The 25,015-nt window shown below is 37.8% G+C and overlaps 1 protein-coding gene across 1 annotated transcript in view; it reads left to right on the forward strand.

Annotated features, from left to right (window-relative positions):
- Positions 1-25,015, forward strand: part of LOC136864637 (reticulophagy regulator 3) — a 283,122-nt gene that overhangs the window by 59,093 nt on the left and 199,014 nt on the right. Inside the window, exon 2 of the mRNA XM_068226366.1 lies at positions 16,545-16,703. Within this exon, the coding sequence (XP_068082467.1) occupies positions 16,545-16,703 (159 nt within the window). The remainder of the gene's footprint in view (positions 1-16,544; positions 16,704-25,015) is intronic.

Genomic DNA, 25,015 nt, shown 5'->3' on the forward strand with positions numbered 1-25,015 from the left:
CTAGGAGGACATCAGGTAAATCAGCACATGTAAATGTTTCCATTATGTAATCAATTGGCTACAGTGATGTTGTTACCTCTACTACAACTGTCCCACGACTGCGGGACAGGCAGCATAACTTGTCAGCAAATGACAGTGGGGCAGGTAGCGTGGACCCTACATCCAGTGCCGCATTCACGCACCACCACTGAGTGTAACGTCACTTGGATTGCTTGCATAACAGCTGCGTCAGATCGTATTGGTATAGCCTATGTAGAGTTAACATTGTCTTGAGGTTGAAACATAGTACATTTAAAATAGAAACAAGAATACGTTATGGAATGAATCAATGGAGCAAAGTCATATGTAATAATGATCAGAAGAATTGACTACTCGTAATTAATGCTCTACCTAGAGAAAGCTTATCAACGTTTATAACTGTGGATCTCAACAGGTGTATAATGTCCTAAATATGGTGAAACGGATGCTCTAATGCCAGGTTGATTAGCTGTACGGTAAAGCGCTAGCCTTCTGATAGCAACTTGGCAAGTTCAGTCTGGTAATATTTTAAGGTGTTCAAATACGTCAGCCTTGCATCGGTAGATTTAGTAGCATGTAAAAGAACTCGTGTGGGACAGAATTCTGGCATCTCGGTGTCTCCGAAAACCATAGAAGTAATTAGTGGGACATAAAACCTAATATTATTATTACGAAAGCAAGACCGGTTTACGAGTACAGCAAGACCTTGTCTTGCACGTACGCTACCACCCCTCTTCCCCAGCGACTAGGGGTAGAGCAAAGCAACATGAGTTGGCCCACGATAGCAAACAGGTTAGACAACCCCTATACCCTGCTACTCTAGTTGAGCACGTGACTCAATGACACAAGGACAATATGACATAATTGGCGTTTCCTATTATGGCAATTCAAAACACATTAGGTCAAGAAATATTTGGCTTGTTCATAGGGAAACTAATCGGACAAGGTAAAATGCACATACCATGTGTTGTGAGATGTACTTTTCTTTACCGACTAGCAAAATATCTGCATGTATATGCCTAACCTTCTGTATATGAGTTGTGAACAGTGTCAGATGTTGAGTGATCACTTTGAAGGACATGAAAATGCCGCGTACCCACGTGAGACGGCAATTATCAGAGGGGCCTCATAGTGTGTCTCCATTTGGCCAGCTAGTCAAATTGTGCAATATCCAGATTTGTTGGGCATTTGGATGTGACAGTGCCTCTGATGTTGGACTGTATGAGAATATTAGTGCAGGCAAACTTATAGTCAAGGCTCCGGTCGACCACGTCTGACCACCACAAGGGAGGATTGCCATATTGTGTACCAAGTACACCATAACATATTCACATATGCACCTGCCAGCCAAAAACAAGTAATGGACTCCCTGCCACATTGCACCATTGGTCAGAGACCAGCAGCAGCCGGACTAGGGAATTACCGCCCCATACGTAGGCTGCCGTTAACACCATAACACAAATGGCTGCGGTTAGAGTGGTGCCGTGTTTGGAAAATATGGACTGCTGATGAAGGGCATCGCATTGTGTTCAGCGATGAATCGCGGCTTTGCGCTACCTCAGGTAACCATCGTCTGAGAGTATGGGGAGAGGCCCCATTCTTCCAATGTTTTGGAGAGGTACAGCGGTGTTACTCCTAGCGTAATGTAGTGGGGTGCCATCAGGTGTTACTTCAGGTCATGGCTGGTATTGATTAAGGTAACTAGGATAGCACACCGGTATGTTATGGACATCCTATGTCTTTATGTGTTACCTCTCATGCATTCGGCTCCATGGCTAAATGGTCACGGGGGACCCAGGTTCGATTCCCGGCAGGGTCGGGAATTTTAACCATAATTGGTTAATTTCACTGGCGCAGGGACTGGGTGTATGTGTTGTATTCATCATTTCATCCTCATCAACGACGCGCAGGTCGCCTACAGGAATCAGATCAAAAGACCTGCACCAGGCCTCTCCGGAGACCACACGACATTTCATATCATTACCTCTAATGCGACAGCATCATAGTGCCATTTTTCAAGAGGACATTGCTCATCCACACACGTCACATGTCTCTATGAACTGTCTGCGTGATGTTGAGGTAACCCCGTGGCCAGCAACATCCTCGGATCTGTCCCCTATGGAACATATGAAACCAGCTCGGATATCAACTCCGCCCCATTACCAGTATCCAGGATATCAAGGACCATTTACAAGAGTTGTGGGCCAGCTTGCCTCAGGATAGGATCCAATGGCTTAATGACACCCTTCCCAACCGAATCAGTGTATGAATCCTGACTAGAGGGGGTGCAACATCATACTGTTAAGTGGGCTCGTACTACTAAGTTCTTTGTAAATTTGACTTGATTTTGTAATCACTGAAATAACACCACAGACCCTCGTAACACATGAAGTGTCATTTTGTTTTCTCCTCCCTGTCTGGGTGCTTCAGTTTTATGTCTAGCAATGTATCATGAATTTCTTCAACTCCTCGAATTTCGTCATTACTTTGAATGATATACCATAATTTAATACAGTTTAACAGTTAAAAAAACTTGTAAAATTGATTGCATTGCTCTGATGGTAGCGCAGAAGCAGGATTGGATGACAGTCTACTGCATCAAGAACAAGTAACTGTGATGATTCAAACTTGACCACTGTTCAAGAAAAGTTCTACTGTGGAGAAAGATTTATAAATATCGAAGAAATACAACCAATTAAATTCTGAAGGTTTGGCAATAGCCAGAAATTTCAACAACCTGCAGCAATTAGACCTAATTTTTAACCTACAGCTGAGACTATATCCTGGGATGCATACTTACTGGTATTGTCAATATTATTCCATCTCAGTCCTTTGTAAAAATCATGTTAATATTATCATTCTTCCTGTTTTGTACAATTATGGTACTTAAGTTCCCTTTTTCTCTATTTACACTATCTCTTATTTGATGAGCAAACCATTCCCACCTCTTTTTTGTTTCTTCAACAGTAATATTCTTACATGTTCTTTTTGCTTTGGAGTATGTCATACTGTCCTCATTCTTCCTCATTTTTTCCAAGATTCAGCACGTAGTATTCTGTGTCAATGCTGACGGGCTTGTGGCACTGTGAGTGTTGTCCACTACTCTGGTTGACACTTTGTGTATCTTGCTCCTCAACATTTCAAATTATGAGATTTCATTTTTGTCCAGTTTTTTAACTTCTCAGATACCTCTCTACCTTGTCATAAGGTGAATCAGTGGTTAACTGGATTTGTTAGTGGAAAGAGCGATTATGTAGCCCCATTAGTGCCTAGTGTTGAAGAGTAGCATAGCAAGTCCTCTGATAGTGTTCTATCTATGGAACAACAACAACAAGCTTCTGCCCCATCTGAACAGCAAGCTAGTGCCACGGGCAGATATCAAGGACTTTCCCCATTTTTCATTAATCATGTGTCTTTTGAACCACCTAATTCTCTGCCTGTCACACTGGTATTTTCTCTGTGTTTTGGTAATCTGCCACACCCACTTGCTATATTTTTGAAGGGTCTTTCGAGGTTTTCTGTCTACTCTACCAATGAAATTATTTCCTTTTTGTGCTTTTTAGTTGAGTTTCAAGATCATGCTATTGTTTTTACCCTATCTCACTCCCAGATATTGCATATTATATATCCATATGCTGTTGGTGTTCTGTCAGACAAAATTGTAAACACCATCTCTGACTAGAAATCTATTGAAACATTTCACGCCCAACTTCTAGCAAATTTTATTTCTTCAAGAGCTCTGTCTTCTCTGGTTCAGAAATATTATTTAAGGCCCAGTGGTTAGATGAGAATCTGACTGACTTCATTCAGGATATACAGTTTTATGCTAATGTTTTTGCAGTTCTCTATTCTGAGGGACAGATGGTTCAGACCATAATAGAAGTCATTTCACCTTCTTATCGCTCATATCTTTGTTTTGCTTCCCGGCCACTAACATTTAGCAAACTTGAGGCAATGTTTGTTTCTGTGGAGGGAGTTAAATATGCCGATTCCCTCAGAATTGCGTGCGAACCATCACCTTCTTGTATATCTCGCCCCCCACCTCCTAGAACTGTCATCCCTTGCAAGTGTTATGCTTGTGGGTCTGTGGACCATTTGAGGATTGGGTGTCCTTTGTTACTCTCTAAAATCTCTAATACTGGATCTTCTGCCTCATCAGGCTGCTTTAAACGTGGTTCATTTCACCATTTAGTAAAAAATTGTAACACCTTTCAATCTGCTTCTTCTTGTAATTCAGGTTCAAACTCCAACAATACCGATATATGACTAGGTTGCCAGATGGAGTCGTCTTCTTCTGGCCCAGCCGAGTGTAAATCTAATATTTTTGCTTCATATGTTGATGTAGATATGTCTCATAATTTTGGAGTTGAGTGCCCCTGTGAGTGCTTGAAAATAGCCGCCAATACTTTGGGATTTATGCTATTTCTTAAAATTGAAATCAATAGGGAACCCTATTAGATTCTGGCAGTGTAGTGTCTATCATTTGTGAGGACTTTTATTCTAAATTAATGTCTGCTTGTAAATTTTCCAAGTATGTTCCTTCTTCTTTAAAATGTGTTTTACCGAGCTCGATAGTTGCAGTCGCTTAAGTGCGGCCAGTATCCAGTAACGGGAGATAGTGGGTTCAAATCCCACTGTCGGCAGCCCTGAAGATGGTTTTCCGTGGTTTCCCATTTTCACACCAGGCAAATGCTGGGTCTCTACCTTAATTAAGGCCACGGACGCTTCCTTCCCACTCCTAGCATCTTCCTGTCCCATCGTCGCCTTAAGACCTATCTATGTCAGTGCGAGGTAAAACAACTTGCAAAAAAAAAAAAGTGTTTTGGCTAACTCATCCAGAAATTTTATGTTTATTTTTTGGAAAGATTCGCTTTGCAAAATTTACTTGGAAGTTCAAATTCTACATAGCCGAAAATCCCTCATGCCCCATTAATCTGGGCGCAGATATCATGTTCCATTAAGGTCTTGTTCTGGATATTCAGAGGCAATCGTGTACATTCAAATTTGCCAGTCATATGTTATTTCCTCGTTTATTATGTAGTTCTGCATCATGTTCTGTTGTTTCGTCCCCTCAGTGTGATATGATGTTAGAACTTAGTCATTTGCCTGAGGATCGGTATCTGTATTTGTGCATTATGTCAGTCATTTTCTGATGTTTTCTCAGAAAAGCTAGGTGTGACTGACATCAAGTATAAAATTGAGGTTACAGATTCGGTCCCTGTTAGATTTCCCCCATATAGGTTGTCACCCCTAAAATGAAGGCTAAAAGGGAGATTATTAATAAAATGTTGAGTGTTGGTATAATCTGTCCATGTACGTTGGTCTATTTTCCTAGCGCCTTAACCATAGGGTGGTTTTCGCCCGGTCGTGTATTATAGCGTGTTAAGGAGGATGGTTGTACTCCAATCAGTTCCTCTCCCTGACTTGCATTCTTGTTTTTCTTGGCTCCGTAAGGCTAAATTTTAAGCTTATAATCAGATACCACTTGCTAAAGAATCTAAGCAACTTACAGCCTTCGCAACAGACTGGAATCTCTATGAATATAACCGCATGCCTTTTGGGAACTCGTCTGGAGTGGTTGTACTCACTAGACTCCTAAATAGTCTTCTCTGACATCATATTCGACTCCGTCTATCATTATTTAGATGGTGTCGTCGTATACTCTGAAATTTTCAAAGAACACCTCGTTTTTCTAGAGGAAGTCCTTAAGCACTTTAGGAAGGCAGGTCCGACCATAAATCTAGTCTAGGACTCAGGAGATTCATGATTTCAAGCCATGTAAGGATGTCAAAGGCGTAGCTAAATTCATTTGAATGATTAATTTCTTTAGAAAATTCATCCCAAATTTTGCCAACAACCATAGGAACTCCATAGGAAAGATGCTAAGTTTGAGTGAGGCCGTTCCCAACAGTCTGCCTTTGAAGACCTTTAGTTTTCACTCTGTCATGCGCCAGTCTCGGCAATACCGGATTTTTCTAGGTTTATTGTCCAAACCGACGCTTCTTCATCTGCCGTCACAATTGTTCTTTTACAAGACTGTGAACTCGATAGGCGACCTATTGCGTATGTGTCTTGGACTCTGTCACCTCAAGAGGCAAAATATTCTGTGTGTGAGTTAGAGGGTCTTGCAGTTCATTTTGCCCTAGAAAGATTCCGCATGTATTTAGATATATATCAGATTCGAGCTAGAGACTGACAACAAGCCTTTGAGTCAGGTTCTTGCTAAACCTCGCTGTACTGGACTACTTACTCATTGGGCTATTCGAATTTCAGCTTTTCAATGTACTACACATTCGTGGTCTAGAGAATATGATCACTGACAGCTCAAGTAGAATGTTTTCTGGTTTTTCTCCCTAATAATTCTGATCCTGTGGAAATTCCCCATCCTTCATTTTCTGTAAATTTGGTTGTTAATGCTATCCTTCCTGATGCTCCCCTTTTGTATCATGGTATTAATGAGTATCAACGTGAGGATCCTGTGCTCGGGCCTATTATCGAAAACCTTTCTTGCAGGGAACATATTGTCCCTTATGTTCTGAGACACAGTGTTTTGTGTTGTCCCTCTCGCCATGACCAGAGAATGAAAATTGTTATTCCATCTGTATTAGTGCCTATAAACTTTAAGTACTATCATGAAACCCATTTTGGCGGGCATCTCAGTGTTTTCAAGACCAAAGAAAAGATTAGGGAATTTTTCATCTGGAAGTCTTTGGATGGTGATATTCAGGAACTTGTTAAAGCATGTAAAACTTGCTTGGTGAGCAAGCCCTCGTTGAATACCAAGGTTGGCCTCTTTATCTTCTCATCAAGCCTCTGGGCCTATGGAGCAGCTGTACATTGAATACATGGGACCATTTCCCCAATGCAAAGGGAATGATGGGATTAAATTCGTACTTGCATGTGTGGACGGGTTCACCCGTTTTTCTTGGTTATTCCCAACTAGGCTTGCCACTGCTCAAAGCACTATTTCTTGTCTAAATTCGATCTTCACTTCAATTTGACCTTTCCAGTATCTTGTTTCCGATAATGCTAAAGCTTTTACTTCAAAATTTTTTGTAAATTTTGTTTTGATCTATCTATTTCTCATGTGACATCAGCGTATTACCCCCAGCCCTCCCTGGCAGAGCGCGTTAATCGCAATCTTCGATTGGCACTTATTGCTTTCCACCATGAAGACTATTCTTGTGGGACACCTCATTACACTGATTGGCATTTGCATTTAACATTGCCATGCACGAGTCTTGTAATTTCTCCCCTCTGTCATTGATGTTCAAATTCATCCCGAACTCCCCATTGTCCAACTCGTGGTCTATTAACGAGCATTTGCCTGAGACCATAGATCCAGATAATATCTGTGATCTTTAGAAAAAGGCTAGAGATAACCTTAAGACCTCTTGTAAGAGAGTGAAAATGAGGTACGTTCGTGGATACCGACCCACCATCTTGAAAGTCAGAGATCGGGTAATGGTGAGAAACTTTGTATCATCTGGCATGCTTGCTTCCAAGATTTCATGTAGATTTTCTCACTCTGGTAACTGCTAGTTAGCAACCCTGAGACTCAACGAGTTTCAACAGTACGCTTGTCCCAAGTTAAGCCTGGTTAATGAACTTGTTTTCTGTGGCCTTGCAAACCAATTCTTGGATTTTCTTTCTTTTCTTCTTTTAGCTTATAAGTCTAGTTTTAAATATTAGTACGTTAAATGTGTCTGTTCTCATGTTATACTTACAGTTTCTGAAGACTAGTAGAGTCCCTTTTGCATTCTAATTTTGTACAATATTCCCTTATTTTTGTAAATCTTCTGATTTGTAAATTGTTAGGGTGCACTCAAATTTTAAAGTAGTTTTTAGATCGTTAACATTTTTTGTTTATGTTGTAAAACTCTTCCTGTTAGCTTTGTTTATTCTGCTATAGCTGCCCCTGCCTCCTAAATGAAAATTTGCACTCAGTAAAGCCTCTCCTCCCTTTCGAGCAGACATGCCGAACTTCTGAAAATTTTTGGAAAGACATTTCTTGCTGGCCTCGTGTGATACTACAGTTCCCACATCAGTGCCTGGGATGGAGATGAAACCTTACTTGGAGATACGTGGGACAAGACAGGGCCCGTCTGCTCCAGTTTCGACTTCAACATATTGCTCACCCAGTTCTATCACTTAGCTGGGGCTCAGCCTCAGCTCAACCACTCACTTGCTGCATACGGTCATAGTCCTTGGTGTTGACCCCTTTTTGCTACTGCTTCAGTTCTCACTGTACTGGGTAAGGTATTTGGGTGGTTCGAACATCAACCCCGCACCTTGGCTGCCACAGCCGTGCTTGCCATTAACCCAGGGCACTGCTGCCCGGACCTGGACACCTCTGGTGTGGTTATCTACACATCATTTCTACGTCAAGCCAAAAACTACCCCCCGTGCTGAAGAGCAATTATGCAAGGTGTTCTCAAGATTACTAATTTTTTTATTTCCTCATTACAAGTTGGTTTTTGAGTTTCTTTATATTTCAAGGCTGTTAACTGAATCATAAACTTTATGAGGGGGAGGTTTGTACCGTGAGTAAGGCTTCCCTGGTAATTCATATTGGCGCCTTCTCCTACTGTGCATCCATCTCTGATAAAAACTGGGAAGTATGTGAAATTGTAATAGTTTTTCCTTTAAGGACTAGATGTCTCTGTAATCTATTTGCTAACACTACTTTGGGTTCAAAGCCATTACTAGTCATTGAGAAAGTTTGTATATGGAGGTTGGGCAACTTATCTAGATTCAGTTGTTTGTTTTTAATTCTCCGAGGCTATCAAAACTGTCATTAAATTAATCTGCCTGTCAAAAGGCTTATTATTAAATTGATCTACCTATCATAATCAGCAATCCATTGGAAAGCCAGTTTGAATTCACCCGCAAAGCGATCTGATTGACTAACTTCAGCAGCTGATAAAATGACAATGGTGCAAGATGTTAATGTAATTTTTTCAAGTTACTCATCGGTATGACCAACTCTCTAACACTTGTATACTCTGTTCACGTTGTTTCCGACTTCCTTGTATAAAAGAAAAAATATGTAACTGCTTCAGGGTTATGACGCAAAGTTCAAAATTGGCACAAAAACACACAAGTAGACATCTCTAGATGGATGTCAAACTACCCACTTAGGTCTTAATGCATAAAATTTTGATCTTCCAATGTGGAATTCTGAATGTAGCTGCCTATATATACACAGTAGCTATTCTTTTATGATATGGGTCATGTATCTTTTCACTTTCATCACATTTTTTCCTTCAACTGTTACAGTGATAGTATCCTTCTTTGTTGGCACTCTGGTGAGAACGATCTTTAAAATGACTGTGTAATTTGAATGTGCTTCATTCACAGGATGACCATAATAGGGTTGCATTTTTTTCAAATACTCCTATTGCATACCTCACAGTTCTTGTTCTGTCCACCATGTATTTTGTCTGGGATAGAATGTGGTGCAAAATTTGTACCTTGGAAAAGGACACTGGGATAATTGTTATAATTTGCACCTTTTCATTGTATGATTCTCACAATTCAACAGCTGAATTGATGTTAGACCTACGCAAGTTGTACTAGCTTCTTTTGGTTTATTTCCTTCTGAAGTTGGAATTTGTACTTTAAAGAGTTTTGCCACTTTTTTGTTTTTGGTGCAGTCACCCACAGCTTCAGTAATTTCTCTGCACATTCTTGATGCATGCAACTGTTTACAAGTCGACTTCACCGACTGTGGTTTCTTTCTAACATCAACTTCTGTGGTTGACTGATTTAAGGAATGTAAATTCTTTTTCTGCAGATACAAAATCTTCTTCATCCACACCATGGGAGACTTCTTATTTCATTGGTACCATTGTTGATATTCCATCAAAACATTTAGAACACCGAAAGTCATCAACGGATTCATCGCAACTTTGAAACACATAGTGTCCACATTTTGGAAAGTCAGGGAAATAGATTTTTTAAAAATTGGAAAGTTGGGGAAATCTTCCCTTATGATGAATTTGAGGGGTTGTCTAGTCTGCTGTAACCCAGGCTATTGTAGCATTTTTTTTTCAGCTGTTTGTTTCACAAGAAGTGTACAACAATTCTACAGTTTTTGTTGTGCCCTTGTATAATTTCTTTCAACCATTTTATGTTACTCTTTTTTATTTCATTTTTAGGATGCGTGCTTGAAACTCATCACAATGGCTAACAACAGTGTACAATTAATAAACTTTCGCTAGACAGTAAGGTGTTTCCCGAATTGAGTGGTTGGTTGGACATATTGACAAATCGTGCAAGTTCAGCATATTGTAAAGTGTACCGTAAATAATTCAAACTTAGTAATATGGGTAAACAGGCAATGACTTCTCATGTAAAATACATGAAAACTAAGTCTTGCCACCCAACAATTTCTTTGTTTGCAAAGAAAGATGCCACTTCTCCTAGTGATAGTTCGTTCATGAACGAACACACTCTTTTTGAATGACTCATTCGAAAGAGCTAGCTGTCTCCTTGAGAGCTGGTCATTCACATATAAGTAGACTCTTCTGTGAACGAACGGTCTGTATCATATCTGTGGCTCCAAACAGTGGTAGCTCACATCATCTACTCTCGTTCATTTCTAGGCAATAGCATGCTTCAAATAATCACGTGACGTACGAATGCTGCTTTTTAACATTTTTTATAATCCACCCATTCTAGACTCTTCCTGCACTCATTCCGGGCAGTGGTTGTGGTCTGTCTGCCACGTACATTATTTGTGCCATTTTCTTGGCAGTCTGCAACTTAACAAAAAAAATAATTAAATAAACATCATGTTATTGATCAACACTTGCCAGTTCACTTCCAGTATGCACTTATCTATGAAGGATGTACTGTAGATCCAGTAGGTTAAGGGCAAATAAACGGCACCAAGTTGAGGTTAACCTTTCAAAACTAAACACAAACAACAATCACTATCCAGACAGTAAGGTCATATGGATATGACTGAATATACCACCCGGTAAGTAGAAAACAGCGTAGTTTTATTCTGTCTGAAATAGTGTAGAAATACTCTGACAGTTCCTGGCCTAGTTATGAATCATAGTTATGAATCAACATATTGCCAACATAATTTGGTTTTACATTTCAGTACATAAGATGATATACTGTAGTTTTAAATCAAAATGAAGGAAAATATTAAATATTGCTAGTTTGGGCTTGCCAAATTAAATGCATATTTAGAAACTTGTAAGCAATGCCAGTATACCAAATATATTACGTCTCCTACGGTGTAATCGTTTCTGAAAGAAAAGGAAATTTAGAAAAGTGTGTGACATACACAAAAAGGAAAAAAACCCAGTATGTTGTAAGAGATTCTATACACGATTATATGTACACAAGCAAGATACCCGTGCTTCGCTTCGGTATTATACTGAAATTTATAATTGAATGCTTAATGTTTTATATATAATCCACCAAAATTCGCAATCTGACTACTTTTCTGAGAGAATCCACCAAAATTCACGATCTGACTCGTTTTCTGAGAGAAAACGGCAAAGTTCCTCCCATTTTTCAATCTTTCTTTCCAGCAATCGATTTTTTATTTCCCGGGCTTGGTCCAGGTATTCCGCATGGTCAGTTGGGTCCCTAAATCTTTGCCACCTTTTCCTATAAGTATTTTTAATATGGATCAAATCCTTGAGGAGATCCGGCGTGCTATCGTCTTTGGTGCCTAGGTGGTACTGAACCCACGGCCGGACTGCATTCATAGTCATTACCTGGTCAGGGCCCGTTTCCAGCACGGTCCACACATTTTTATGATGGTCGAGAACATTGTTATTATTAGGGTGGGTGATATTAGTTGAATATAGGTTGTTATTATTATTATTATTATTATTATTATTATTATTATTATTATTATTATTGATGTTCTGGATAAGTGCATATCCGCTCGTAAAGAACAACGGAAAAAAATTGTGGAAAATTAAGTAGTACAGACAGAATAAATGAACACGAACATAGGTTACAGAAATTCTGCATGTGGTTTACGAAACCTTCATCCCAGTGATCAACATCATTTTAATAAATAACTGTTTAAGTACAATAAGACATTTTATGTTGAGGTTCTTAATTTAAATGGATAATTATTGTTGTAATTATTTGTTGCGGAGAATTAGAGAAGAAGATTTCTAGCATGAAAACTAGAGTACTCACAGTACACAGGGCCGATGACCTTCGATGTTAGGCCCCTTTAAACAACAATCATCATAATCACAGTACACATCAGGTCCTTAATTTAGAAAAGGTGTTCAGTGTGGCCACCATTAGCTTGAATGCATGCCTTGGTGCAACAAAGCCAACTTCTTTGTAGAAGTTCATATACTTGGTGTCGTTTCTTATCAGGACTACTGCATCAAATATATGCCTTTGAAGGTTTTCAAGGTCATGCACTTCATGTCTGTTAAAGAATTTCCTCTTATGGCCCCTGAAACAACAATCCAAGGAATTTAAATCAGGAGTTCGAGCTGGCCAGTGTACTTGTCCATATCGACCCATCCATTGGCTTGGGATAGCTGTGTCCAGATACTCTCACCGGCCAATTGGCCATGGTATGTGAGGGGGTGCACTGTCATAGGAAGCATTTATCTTTGTGTCTATCTAGAGGAACCTTATGCTTAGCCTCTGTCGAAGTGTCTGTGAAAAATTGCAGATAACCTTGGTCTATCAAATGAGGTGGAAGTGTCAAAGGGCTGGCGATTGTGTCCCCGAGATTCCTACCCACATGTTTGACGAATATCACTGAACAACAATGTGGGGATTTTGTTCACTCCAAATACGCTCTTCCATGGTATATGGTATTCCATCCCACATGAGACCCATTTAGTCCAGTGGCAAAAATTCTGTCAGAAAATCTGGTTGCTGTTTTCTCACAAACCACTGATAGAATTGTTACCTACAGGAAAAATCTGTTGCTTGAAGGTGTTGCACACACAGTATGTGGTATGGAGCAACAACTGCTCCATAAGTGTTTAGTGTTCAATAGAGTTACACACCATTCTGAAATGCTCTGTTCCTTATGCTCCACCTGGGATATTTGTGGACCATATTCAAGATTTCTTCCTTGGTTGCCAAAACACTTCGCTGCCCCTCAAAATTGGGCTGTAGTCATCTGGTGTCTCAAAGTCTTGGAAGCACTGGGACAAACGTTGGGTGACTGGGATGTCTTCAGTTAGGAAAATGTTTTTGGTACAGTCATCCTACTCTTGCACTATCACCTTGTTTTACTGTAATTTAATAACATGTTAAATATCTCGTGATTTGAGAAGCCTGTCTTCGTGTTCACTGATCCTGTTTTTACCGTTCATTGGCAGCCCTGAAGGTGGTTTCCCATTTTCTTGCCAGGCAAATTCCGGGGCTGTACCTTAATGCCGTAGCCACTACCTTCTCAGTCCTAGCACTTTCCTATCCTTCTGTCGCTGAAAACTTTTGATGTTTTAGTACGACATTAAACCACTAGCAAAAAAACTTTTTCTATGTTAACTGAAGTTGTCTGCCATCACTAGCATGTGCCCTTGGAGGCAATGTTCAGACATCCTACACAGAAATGGAGAGCACATGTCACAAGGACTGATCTGGAAAAAACATAGGCACAGTTTCTACATTTGCCTGAAAAGTTGTATTCTTTAAATGATTATATATAAACAAGGTTACCTCATTTGATCCTTTCCTGCTGTCTAGTTCAGTCCGTGTATAAATATATGTGTTTTTGATTTGTTCAGGGAGGACTTCGAAGAACCGTGGTGTATGATAAAATTATAAAGGTAGAACTGCCGACTGTAGTATGCACTTCGATCTGGAATTTCAGGTAGTACAATATTCTTTTGACAGTGGAAAGAAAATGTATTTGTGTTCTCTGGTTCCTTTTCAGGTAACGTGAAAAAAGGATTTTGCATGCCTCTGACGGACTCCTAATTTTAAGGTCTTTTTTTCACTGTCACATTTTTCAACTTTGTCCTTCAACTCAGGACATTTGGAACATCCGTCATCTGATGGTGAACCAAAACTGATAATTTATTCTAAACAAAATATATTGACCCATAGTAATCATATCGAAATTTCAGATAATCTTCAACACACTCCTTATAAAGTTTCCATAGTTTCACAGTAGAAAGCTTGCTAGGGGGATTTTGATATTTGGAGCCTGTACAACAGTAATGTGACTTGAGAGGTACGATAAATTCAGTATGACTTCTGACTTTCACCTTTCTAGATTCATACACTTTAGATTTACGATCACCTCCCCATTTTTTTTGCAGCGTGGCACCAGTTAAAACATATTCCTTGCCGAGTTTTTGTATCCTGAATTTCAAAATTCCAAGACTCATTACAAAGGCAATCTTATCTACTTGTATCTCATCGTGTCCTGTCCGGATCTAGGAACATAATAAGCGATGCTCACACTTTTGGGTATACTTTTATATCCGTCGTTATATGTTATTATTCATTTTGGTACTTTACTGTATTTCTAGTCTGCATCAAAATGAAGTTATTATAAAATGCCTGATTAGAAAGCATCATACATCTTGCATAGTCAGACTCTTGCAGTTGAAAACTATTCTTGTTTCCATGGCCACATATTGGAAGTTTAGGAAGGAACGTTGAGGAGTGTCTGAAATAAGGAATAAATAAAATACATTAAAAGTTTAAAAATTAACGCACGAGAGCCATAGAACTATCATAATATTTAATTTGTATAGTCATTATTGCATTTAGTCTTATACGCAAGGCAAATTTGAGATTTGGATATCACTGTAATACAAAGAGAAAAAAAAAAGACTTACCCCTCATTTGCTCTTCTGATTTACTGTCCATTCTTTGGGGTCTAATTATTTCTTTCTCCCCTTCCTACGTTCTGCAGGTCTTACACTAGATGAAGATTGATGTACCGGTACTTCTACTTCTGCATCCACCTCCATCTTGTAACCACAAAAGGTTTCAGTTGACAGTGGAGTGAAAATTCACATGTAAACTTGTCAGAATTACAAACAGCTTCTCTAAAATATTCTCGTCTAAAGAAATTTACACTACAAGTATTCCGATGATGAGAAGTTCTGATTCTGTATATCGATCTTTTAATGCTACAACGTTGCACCTGATCATTTTTGAAACCAAACACCAGTAATGTACTGTAAATTATGAGTTTTGAAACTGAATAACTGGTGTAAGTGATCAATTTTGTAACCGAATAACTGGTGTAAGTAATCAGTTTTGTAACGGAATCAGTATTTCAGCACACAATTAAGGGTGGCAAATGAACAGTTGTTTCCAATTTTTTTTCTCCGTATAATGAGGATATTGATCCAATATGTTGGATTCTACAGCTAACTCATTTTCACACAAAAAATGCGGGTTATCAGTTTTGAAACTGAACTGTTCCTTATAAATATTGGAAAGGAACAAACAAGTGTCAATTCAAGTCTTATATGTAGATAGGAGGAACAAGAAAAGGAGCACAAAGTAAATGTAGATCAGTGAGTGAAGACGGGGCAACAGAAAGAGGTGACAAGGACAAACGTGAAAGCACAAAGGGACAGGGATATCTTCATGCATTGCTATCAACAAATTGGTTGTCCTCTTATCAATTTGCCAACGGCCGTAGCCGTGTTGAAACACTGGATCCCGTGAGATCTCCAAAGTTAAGCAACATTGGGTGTGGTCAGGAGTTGGATGGGTTGCCACGCGCTATTTGGTGGGGGTAAGGGAATGGAGGAGCGGAAAGGAACTGGCCACCCTACCGCACGTAAACTCCGGCTCGGGAACACCTCTGCGGAGGTTCGGACCTGCCTTCGGGCAGAATAACCCTTACCTACCTCATCAATCTCAGTTTTACATCAATCTCTTCTCAGCCCCCCAAAGAGTTCATTTCAGCTTCCCAGCTCCTGTCTGTGTGTGTATATATATGACTTGAATTGACACTTTTGTTCCTTTCTAGTACTTATATTTTTCTCTTGATCCTTTTGTGTCTGTCCTGTTTTCCTAACCTTTTACCACCTGTGCTTACCTTTGTTTATGTTTCTTCCTTTTCCTGTATTTATGTGGCTTTGTTCTTATCCTACACTCCCTGCATCAAGACTGAAGATATGTGAAGATGGCTCCTCAATATGTGTCGATGCCCACCGTCCTGATGAAGCTGGGAAGCAGAAAAAAGTTCATCAGGGGGTGAGAAGAGATGGATGTAGATGAACTGGGGTTGATGAGGGGACAGCCTATCCATTTGTTGATGGCATTATATGGAAATTGGCCTTGTCGTTTTGTGTTTCCATGTTTGTCCTTGTCTCCTCTTTCAGTTGCTCGTTCTTCACACACTGACCTGCCTTTATGTTTGTCCTGTTTTGTGTTCCTTATTGTTCCTCGTATCTACATATTTATCTATATACTGTATATGACTTGAGTATTGTTTCTTATGTGATCATATGCTTCATAATTTTTAATTTATTTTAGGCTTATTGTCTGCATTTGTATTTATAAAAAATACTAATGATATTACTTTATTTTTCCCATAGGTTGGCCATCAGTTTTCAGTGTAGATTTTATGGTGTCATATTTACAACCATTCTCTTCGGATTCGTCTGCAATATGTGGATGCAAAAGATATGGCCCAGAATTTCTATCCCTACATCAGGCATGAATGAAAGAGAAGATTCAACAGCTCAGAATCCAAGGTAGTTAGATGTGCCTATGAAGATGGTATCAGTTATAGTTAGGTGTTACCAAAATTTATTGGTGTATGATGTACTGATGTATTGTTGCCAGCTGCAGTAAAAATCATGTTTTCATGACTGTTGAAGTTACCATCTTTGTGGAAATGTTGACCAACATGAAAGTGATAAAAATAAATTACTTGTTTGATGTCCAAACTGCTGCTGCTGCTGCTGCTGCTGCTGCTGCTGTTTTCGGAGATGCTCAGGTGCCAAAAAATTTGCTCTGCACGAGTTCTTTTACTTACCGGTAAGTCTGCCGACTTGGGGCTGATGTATTTGAGCACCTTGAAATACCACTGGCCCTGTGTCAGCAGTTTACTGGCACATAAAAGTAACTCCTGCAGTACAAAATTCCAGCATCTCGGCATATCCAAAAACCGTACAAATGGATGGTGGGACATAGAATCAATAACATTATTATTATTATTATTATTATTATTATTATTATTATTATATATCCTACTTACACATTTCATTGTGGATAAATGTATATCAGTTTCTCATACAGAGTGAGTTGGCTTTTCAGTATGGGTCGTGTATCTGTAAGCTTTCACGTTGAAAAGGCATTTGACAAGGTCTGGTGTGAGAAGAATATTGAAGTCCTGAAAATCAAAAGCATAGATGTGAAGGGCCTGCGATATATAGTCAATCTCTACTAGAGTCGGGGATCGCACGAAAGAAGAGGTTGAAATAAAGAGGGTGTATACTTTTGCCTTGATCTTCAATTGTTACTCCAAGCACATTTTCCTAACAGTTTTTGGTGACTGCATTAACAGAAGTGTAGTGCTGATCAACAACATTCAATATGCGAATGACACTGTGGTGAGAGCTGATAGCCAGGTTGGCCTACAGAGGATACTGAATTGCGTTGTGACAGAGTGTAAAGAGTTTGGGTTGAGGCTTAATGTCAACAAGACCAAATACATTATCATGGCCAAGCAGCCACCTTTACAGATGTTCGAAGAGGTCTTCTGTCTGCTCGCAGATATGGCACTTCAGGAGGAAGGTGAAATGAAATGGCGTCTGGCTTTGAGTGCCGGGAGTGTCAGAGGACAATATCAGCTCACCAGATGCTGGTCGTTTGATTTAACGCCCGTAGGTGACCAGTGTGCCATGATGAGGATGAAATGATGATGAAGACGACATACACCCAGCCCCTATGCCAGGGGAATTAACCAATTATGGTTAAAATTCCCAACCGTCCCGGGAATCGAACCCGGGACTCTGAGACCAAAGGCCAGCACACCAGCCATTTAGCCACGGAGCAGGACAAGAGGAAGATGTAAGCCTGCATATAGGAGATGGTTTATTGAAGTCACATAGGCGATTGTCCGGGCTGTACATCAATTAAAGCCATGGTTTCTATCAGTGCCATAGTCACAATAGGTATGGGTGGGAACTGACTCAGCTCCCACCCTTAGATATTTATCATCTTTTCTTATTGACTTATCTCTACTTTCACCAGTTGAGTTGGCTGTCCGTTTAGGGGCTCGTGGCTGTGAGCTTGCATGCGGGAGATAGTGGGTTCGAATCCCACTGTTGGCAGCCCTGAGGATGGTTTTCCGTGGTTTCCCATTTTTACACCAGGCAAATGTTGGGGCTGTACCATAATTAAGGCCACGACCGCTTCCTTCCAGCTCCTAGGCCTTTCCTATCCCATTGTCGCCATAAGACCTATCTGTGTTGGTGCGATGTAAAGCCACTAGCAAAAAAAAAAAAAAAAACCTATTTCCATAAAAGATGTATTGGAGAAGAAATTACTACTGTACCAGGCTGTCTCACAAGAAGGTGGCTTGCATGAGTAGATTGCAGAAGCATGCGGAAGGGAAACGTACATTAGAAATTTTTCATACTAATATTAGAAGCATAAGGAAAAATAAGAACACTTTAGATGTCGTTTTGAAAGCGTATGATCATAGGTTCGATGTCATAATTTTAACAGAAATTGGTCACTGAGTAATGTAAATATAAATAACCCTGCCTTGTACAAATCTTATTACAGTGAGGGTTCAGTTAACAAATGTGACGGTGTTGTATTAATGGTAAAAAATGGTTTGGAGCATGAAATGGAAATTGAGTATGATGACTTTAAATTTCTCAGAGTAGTAATTAACTATGACAAAAAGAAAGTAGCTATTACAGGAGTATATCGGTCACATGAATATCACAAACAGCAGTTTCTCAGTGCGTTAGATCATTATATCCAGGAGCGATGCCATGTAGCAACCGAACTGATAATAGGGGACACAAATATAGACCTTTTAATTGAACACGACTGTGACGAATATTTCGACATGTTGCAAGAAAGTAATATCCAGTCCTTAATAAACAAGCCTACTAGAGTATCTGGTACAAGTAAATGCTGTATTGACCATGCATTAATTAATAGTAGATTGAGAAATGACGACATTCTGTCTATCATCTCTCAAAGTTAAATTTCAGATCATTATCCTATAATAGTAAGCCTCAACATTCAAAATGCCTCTGTCCCTAGCAATATACCAAATTTTCGACGTATTTGTTTTTAGATCATTTTGAGCTTAAAAATCATTTAAGTAAAATAAATTGGGGAGACGTCTTAAATAGCAATGATTTAGATATCAAACTTGATAAATTAGTGAATACGGTTTGGTGAAATCTATTCACACAAGAGACCAACTTTATCAACAATATTTAAAAAATAAGGATAACTTGGAAATTAAAGAACAGTACAGGAAATACAGGAACAAACTAAATCAATCAGTCAATCATTCAATATTGATCTGCATTTAGGGCAGTCGCCCAGGGGGCAGATTCCCTATCTGTTGCTTTCCTAGCCTTTTCCTAAATGATTTCAAAGAAATTGGAAATTTATTGAACGTCTCCCTTGGTAAGTTATTCCAATCCCTAACTCCCCTTCCTATAAATGAATATTTGCCCCAGTTTGTCCCCTTGAATTCCAACTTTATCTTCATATTGTGATCTTTCCTACTTTTATAAACGCCACTCAAACTTATTCGTCTACTAATGTCATTCCACGCCATCTCTCCGCTGACACCTCGAAACATACCACTTACTTTACAAAAAACAATATAAATATAAGTCACCACCTCATCAATACAAAATTTATTCACATTCAGCTAGTAAATATGGTCAAGACCGGTTTCGACCCCTAGGGGGTCATCTTCAGTTGACATGCATAAAAGATATATTTTACAAAAACATCACATATAATGATTAAAACTTAAATTAAATCGAACTGATCATAAATGTTGGTATGTATGTCTTGGTACATTTGAGCTATTGTATGTGTCAATCCTAAGTTTCCCAGCATACAGTGTCAAGGTAAGTAGTTAGCTAGTATACATCATCCATGAAATTACATGCTATTTTTCATGTTATCACTATCTAATTTGGGTTGTACAATGTGGAATGAGATATACATACATTTGTGTAAATTAATAGTAGTAAGTTCAGTAATATACATTAAAAATTGGTTCTTAAATTACATTAATTGATTATTGATCAGTCATATGAAAATGTAGAATTATTGGTTTGGACACTTGTGATTAAAATATTAGTATGCAATACCTTGTTGGCATATATCTTAAATACTAAAGTATCAGTTTATAAAGCCTATTATTCTTATTTTATGTCTTGGAATAGGGTTAAACTTTTAAAAAACTATTTGTTTTGTTGAGCATAGGTATTGGATAATCTTGTTAAATTGGACACATAACTAAAACAGTGGTATATATATACCTTGTTAAAAATACATTGCATTAACGTTATTAATATGTGGTGCTATATATACATTGTTTGGGGTAAAATGGGGTTAACGAGGTTTTCACAACAGTATTTGATTAGTTATAATGTTCCGATATAATGGGTCCGTAAAAATATATAACTATATACAAAATTGCGGTTAGATAAGTATTTGTATAATCTGCTTGCAATTCAGGTAATATTTGGTTGTAATCTCTGGCGATATTTTAGGCAGCTACTGTTGTTAGAGCTATTAAGAGTCTTGAATATATTGATGGAGCATGTTCTTCTTTTCGTGTGCCGTAATATGTTGAGTTGGTGACATTTCTAAGAATGCGTTGAATGTTATGCGTCCTGGTAGGGTGCACGTTGATTTTATCGTAGAAGCATATATGTTGTGAAAACAAAGTATCTGGAAGTAGAAATAATGAGTGTGAAAATGGTGTGGTATGAAAGTGTAATAGTAAATCGTATGTCGTTTCACTTACGTTAGGTGTTGGAACCGTGCACTCTGTGTAGCTGCCTGTTGAGATCTGATGCGTGTTGCTCTGAGATTGTAGTTGGCGACGGTAGAGGGGAGGTTTGGGGGGATGGGTGGAGTGTTAGTAACGGGAGTGGGGTTGGAGGGGAGAAGGTCTTGGGGCGGTTGATTTGAACGTATGGATTTTTGTTTATTAATTCTTTTAAGGTAGAAATCTTTTAGTAAGGGAATTACTGCATGAAAAAGAATATTGTTTCTGTCTATGCTTTCATTTAAGTTGGAGTTTGGATTGACGTATTTGTCTAAATTTATGTACAATTCTTCTATTATACTGAGCAAGGGACTTTTTGGATTCATATTGAGGATTTGCATGTCACTATTAATGTCCGTGAAATTGTGTTTTTGATCGTCAATGTGCTGACCCATAGCTGAGAAGTGTCTGTGTTTGACGGCATTTACATGTTCATTATATCGTATTAAGAAACTCCTACCAGTAAGCCCTACATAGCTGGCTCGGCAGTCGTTGCATTTGAGGCGATAGACTCCTGAGTGATTGTATTTATTTATGTTATTAACTGATTTGGAATTGTATAGTATGTTGGTGTTATTGCGTGTAGTTTTGTATGCTATTTTTAGACCTTGTTTTTTGAAGATATTTGTTATGGGATGTATATGGTTATTGTTGTAAGTAAACAGTGCATATTCTTTTTTATCTTTGGTGATTCTGGTTAGCTTGGTTTTCGGTTGGTTTTTGACTTTGTTGATGATCCGGTTTATCATTTCTCTTTTATATCCGTTTTGTTTTGCTATTTCGTGGACTGTGTTTAATTCCTTATTTAGATTTTCCTTTGAAAGTGGAATGTTATATGCTCTGTGAATCATACTATAGTATGCAGCTCTCTTGTGAGTGTGTGGGTGGGTGGAGTCTATTGTATTTGATGTATGGGTAGGTTTTCTATATATGTTGTATGTTAGGTGGTTGTTATGTCTGGTTATGGATATATCCAAGTAGTTTATGGTGTTGTTATATTCAGTGTCCATGGTAAATTTAATATGGGGATCTATTTTATTTAGTTGTTCTAAGATTATGTTTTCATTAGTATGTCTATTGTCCATGATTATGAATGCATCATCAACAAACCTGCACCAATAGATGATATTTCCTATTTTTTGATTTCTTGGTGTTCTAAAAAGTCCATATATATATATATATCAGCTATTATGCCTGAGATTGGTGATCCCATGGGTAATCCTTTCTGTTGATAGATAGTGTCATGGAACTTGAAATAATTGTTATTGATAGCAAATTGTAATAGTTTTATAAATTCATCTATTCAATTTGCTTAGCTTACTATGGTTATAAAGATTGGATTCTATGATAGTAATAGTTTTTTGTGTGGGTATATTAGGATACATGTTTGTTATATCATATGTTGCTAGCTTGTAGAAATGTTCTATTCTTATATTCTTAGTAATACTGCAAAATTCTATTGAGTTTTTTATGGTTTTATTTGCTTGAAAGACATAATGTTTTTTGAGGAATTTTTGTATGTATTTGGATAATTTATAGATAGGGCTTGGCCTGTAGTTTATTATGGGTCTCATAGGAATGTTGTCTTTATGGATTTTAGGGTAAGCTTTAGCTGTAGGTATCCCTGGATTCATGGTGATTAATTTTGTAGTTTCCTGTTCGTTCAAGAGAAAATTGATGTTTCTTAGGAGAGTTTTTAAATTCTTTTGGATACTGTTAGTAGGATCTTTAGTCTTAATTTGAAAAGTTTCATCTTGAAAGCAGGTTTTTGTTTTTGTTATATATTCCTCTTTATCCATAATGACTGTAGTGTTTCCTTTGTCTGCCTTTGTTACTAGTAAGTTATTTTGCTGGATTTTATTTTTGAGTACCTTAATTTGTATTTGGTTTGTGATTTCTTGATTTTGAGGTTTTTGGGTGATTTTATTGATATATTGTGGTAGTGTTTTTTTAATTTCATATCTAATTTCATTTTGTTTTTCTTGAGGTATTTCGTTTAGAGCATCTTCCGTTTCAGTAATAATAGTAGTAATGTTTTCAAAAATTGAATTGTTTTTCCAGTTATGTTTCGTTCCCTTGCTCAGTATAGTAGTTTCTTTTTCATTGAATACTGTGTTAGTTAGGTTTTTGAGTGGCGGATGGAATATATGTTGGTTGCTTTCAGTAAGAACGGTAGTGTGTTGTCTGTTCTGTGTATGATTGGTTTGGTTTAGTGATGTCTTAAGTGCGTTGAGTTTCTTATTCAGGGTGTTCTGTTTCTGTATGGCTATATTTTCTATCTTTTCGTTAGTTATTTGTTGGAAGTTGTTCCAGTATGTGTGTGGTAGTTCACGTGAGGCTTTAAGGTGTGCTTCATACATTTGTATGTTGAGGTGTTGTTTCTTTCTATACATGAATTTAATTTCTTCCTTAAGCCATATTCGGTTTGTCTTGTTTTGTGTATTTTGGGTTTGATGGGTGCTTCTATGTTTATTATTATATTTCCTAAGAAATTTAGAAGTTAGATTGTTTTGTAAACATTGTTTTAAGAAAGTGATGTTTTTGACAATATTTGTGATCTTAATTTTCAGATTTTGGTATCTGTGTGCTATTTTTCTTGCCTGGTTGGCTTTTCTACTGTTGTTTATAAGTTTCATTTCTGTATTGATAGATATTACTTTACAAAAAACAATATGAATATAAGTCACCACCTTATCAAAACAAAATTTATTCACATTCAGCTAGTAAATATGGTCAAGACCGGTTTCGACCCCTAGGGGGGTCATCTTCAGTTGACGTGCATAAAAGATATATTTTACAAAAACATCACATATAATGATTAAAACTTAAATTAAATCGAACTGATCATAAATGTTGGTATGTATGTCTTGGTACATTTGAGCTATTGTATGTGTCAATCCTAAGTTTCCCAGCATACAGTGTCAAGGTAAGTAGTTAGCTAATATACATCATCCATGAAATTACATGCTATTTTTCATGTTATCACTATCTAATTTGGGTTGTACAATGTGGAATGAGATATACATACATTTGTGTAAATTAATAGTAGTAAGTTCAGTAATATACATTAAAAATTGGTTCTTAAATTACTAAAACAGTTTTAGTTATGTGTCCAATTTAACAAGATTATCCAATACCTATGCTCAACAAAACAAATAGTTTTTTTAAAAGTTTAACCCTATTCCAAGACATAAAATAAGAATAATAGGCTTTATAAACTGATACTTTAGTATTTAAGATATATGCCAACAAGGTATTGCATATTAATATTTTAATCACAAGTGTCCAAACCAATAATTCTACATTTTCATATGACTGATCAATAATCAATTAATGTAATTTAAGAACCAATTTTTAATGTATATTACTGAACTTACTACTATTAATTTACACAAATGTATGTATATCTCATTCCACATTGTACAACCCAAATTAGATAGTGATAACATGAAAAATAGCATGTAATTTCATGGATGATGTATATTAGCTAACTACTTACCTTGACACTGTATGCTGGGAAACTTAGGATTGACACATACAATAGCTCAAATGTACCAAGACATGCATACCAACATTTATGATCAGTTCGATTTAATTTAAGTTTTAATCATTATATGTGATGTTTTTGTAAAATATATCTCTTATGCATGTCAACTGAAGATGACCCCCTAGGGGTCGAAACCAGTCTTGACCATATTTACTAGCTGAATGTGAATAAATTTTGTTTTGATAAGGTGGTGACTTATATTTATATTGTTTTTTGTAAAGTAATATCTATCAATACGGAAATGAAACTTATAAACAACAGCACATACCACTTAGTCGAGCAGCTTTTCTTCTTTCTCTCAGTTCTTCCCAACCCAAACTTTGCAACATTTTTGTAACGCTACTCTTTTGTCGGAAATCACCCAGAACAAATCGAGCTGCTTTTCTTTGGATTTTTTCCAGTTCTTGAATCAGGTAATCCAGGTGAGGGTCCCATACACTGGAACAATACTCTAGTTGGGGTCTTACCAG

The sequence above is a fragment of the Anabrus simplex genome, chromosome 2 (genome assembly GCF_040414725.1).
Source record: "Anabrus simplex isolate iqAnaSimp1 chromosome 2, ASM4041472v1, whole genome shotgun sequence".
Lineage (NCBI taxonomy): Eukaryota > Metazoa > Arthropoda > Insecta > Orthoptera > Tettigoniidae > Anabrus > Anabrus simplex.